The following is a 2,774-nucleotide window of genomic DNA, read 5'->3' as shown; positions in this document are numbered from 1 at the left end:
GGTGCATGACCCCCTGCATTGCATTTTGGCAATGAATTAGGATTGATATTTACTTGAAAACAATTGATTGCCAAGGGTGTTAGTGGCCACATGTGTGTTCTGCAGAAGAAATGGCAGTTTAACCCTCAAAACAGTGCATCTGTGTGTGGGTCTAAAAGTAAAAATTTACCGTAGCTGGAAACTCTCAGGTTGGTACTTCGGTACCGCGGTACCCAACTCCTTTCCACAACAAGCTTCCAGCTTCGCCAGTCTCTGCTTTGTTGATGTTCAATTTCCTCAAGTTCTAGACAACTTTCGTATTTTAGGTTTTCAATCTATGATGTGGGAGGCCCTTTATTTTTTCTTAGCTTCTGTTTTCCCCTATAGCACAGCTGTTATCAGGTCTGTTTTTATATCTTTTTATCGTGTTATATGGCAGACAAACTGTCACACTATTTAATTAATTAATTAATTAATTATGCCGGTCTGTGAGCCGGCACTTGGGTCGGGAGCACAAGTCAGCGTATTATAGTCACACCTGGGGCTCTCTGGCCTAGAGGTTAAGGTTGTTCTCCTCTCATTCAAAGGTCCCGGGTTCGAATCAGGATAGAGGCGGAAAACTTTCTTCTCTAAAATTTTCTCCCTTCATGCCCTTTCCTGTTCTCTAACAATATTCTGTCATCTGCTTTTGTCTCCCCTTTCTGCCCCCCACCCCCTCACCACCTTTGCCCCCCTCCTCGCTGGGTTCCTGATTCTTTCTTCAGCCTTTCAACTGCTACTCTTAGGCTCCTTCTTAATTACTGCTATCTTTCAGCCACACCCCTGATCTTCTGGTAGGAAAGATCTACACTTTGCCTTCTCGAACAAGGGCGAAAATCTCGGAGGGCCCGTGTGCAAGTATCGCACTTTTAAGATCCATTTGTGGATCAAAAATCGACAAGAGTAGGCTTCGGTACCCACCCGGGCAAAATTCAAAATTTCCAAGAAGAAGAAGAAGAAGAAGAAGAAGAAGAAGAAGAAGAAGAAGAAGAAGAAGAAGAAGAAGAAGAAGAAGAAGAAGAAGAAGAAGAAGAAGAAGAAGAAGAAGAAGAAGAAGAAGAAAAAGAAGGAGGAGGAGGAGGAGGAGGAGGAGGAGGAGGAGGAGGAGGAGGAGGAGGAGGAGGAGGAGGAGAACAAGAAGAAGGAGAAGGAGAAGAAGAAGGAAAAGGAGAAGGAGAAGAAGAAGGAAAAGGAGAAGGAGAAGAAGAAGGAAAAGGAGAAGGAGAAGAAGAAGAAGAAGACTAAAAAGAGGAAGAAGAAAGAGGAGGAGGAGGAGCACAAAAAGAATAGACAGATAAATTATAGCATTTGTATTGAGAAATCTCAACCCAAAGCACTTTAAATTACAATCTACCATAATATAGGCCTATATAGTCTGTAAATGACATCGAAGAAACTTACAGAGGCAGAGAGGAGTTACTGGTTTGGTTTCCCAATCCATTTTTTTTTTTTTTTTGGTGGTTTTTTTGCGAGTTTTATTTTTCATCCCGAACAAAAAAAACCAAAAACTAATAATTTTAATTCACCCTCACACTTTAGACTCTGGACCCATGATGAATGGCCGACTCGACTCTAATTGATTTGGTACCACATTTGCTCCGTCTCTCCCCCCCCCCAAAAAAAATAATTAAAAATTAATAAATAAATTATTATATAAAAACAAATTAATAATTTAAAGATTATTTTTTACATTTTAAACTGCTCTCCATCTTATCTAAAAACTAGATCTATATAAACTCGCTTGTTGTGTTGTGTTTTTTGTTTTGTTTTTTGTTGTTTTTTTTGCGAGTTTTATTTTTCATCCCGAACAAAAAAAACAAAAAGTAATAATTTTAATTCACCCTCACACTTTAGACTCTGGACCCATGATGAATGGCCGACTCGACTCTAAATGATTTGGTACCACATTTGCTCCGTCTCCCCCCCCCCCCCCAAAAAAAAAAAATTTAAAATTAATAAATAAATTATTATATAAAAACAAATTAATAATTTAAAGAATATTTTTTACATTTTAAACTGCTCTCCATCTTATCTAAAAACTAGATCTATATAAACTCGCATTGCAGCTAGAGCAGTCTAGAATCGCAGTTTGCGATCAGCTGTGCACTGTCAGCTGTCCATGAGATTGACAACTGGACCGAGTCACTGAGTTTTCTACGTTGCAACAGAAGACCTACAAGATACCTACTACCGACAGTATTTCCATCCTTTGCCAGCCAAAGCCAAGACCGCAGCAGTTCAAGTATTTGCTCACAAGAGACCTTGGAATAATTAAGAGTGAGAGCTTTGCTGTTATGATGTGCATTGATAAATTTATCTCGAAGTGACTATTCGGACTCGAGTCCGAATATGAAAAATGTTGTTCGGACTCTGATTCTTGTCCAGCACGACATCACTTCCGACTTCCTGTGACTCGTGACTCCGGCTTCCTGTCCTGCCTCACTTGTGACTCGCCTCAGGCTGGGTAGAGACCGGGATCACTTCGGGCAAAATGGCGTTTTGTGCAGGAGCCAAGTTTTTATCTCATGATGAATTTGAGGCCGGCCTGAAAAGTTATAGCGCTTCTAATAAATGTTTATTTGTCAAGAGGTCATCAGAAGCAATTAAAGATGGCTCGTTAGCGTGTGTTGGGGTCGGATGGGCAGCCTGCACACGTGTGGCTGTGTGTGCGTGTCGGGGGGGGGGGGGGGGGGGGAGCACTAGCGGTCCGGGCATTGAACGTCGCATACGCGTCAGTCTTTTTTTCCCCCGGAAAT

At 41.3% G+C, this 2,774-nt stretch overlaps 1 protein-coding gene across 1 annotated transcript in view; it reads left to right on the top strand.

The window, feature by feature from the left end:
• The first annotated feature begins 2,103 nt into the window (after positions 1-2,103).
• The window catches only part of LOC101856850 (uncharacterized oxidoreductase SAS2370), a 13,470-nt gene continuing 12,799 nt past the window's right edge, over positions 2,104-2,774 (top strand). Inside the window, exon 1 of the mRNA XM_005111030.3 lies at positions 2,104-2,295. Within this exon, the coding sequence (XP_005111087.1) occupies position 2,295 (1 nt within the window). The 5' untranslated portion in view covers positions 2,104-2,294. The remainder of the gene's footprint in view (positions 2,296-2,774) is intronic.

This window comes from Aplysia californica, unplaced genomic scaffold, assembly GCF_000002075.1.
Source record: "Aplysia californica isolate F4 #8 unplaced genomic scaffold, AplCal3.0 scaffold00988, whole genome shotgun sequence".
Lineage (NCBI taxonomy): Eukaryota > Metazoa > Mollusca > Gastropoda > Aplysiida > Aplysiidae > Aplysia > Aplysia californica.
This window is presented reverse-complemented; position numbering and strand designations above follow the sequence as displayed.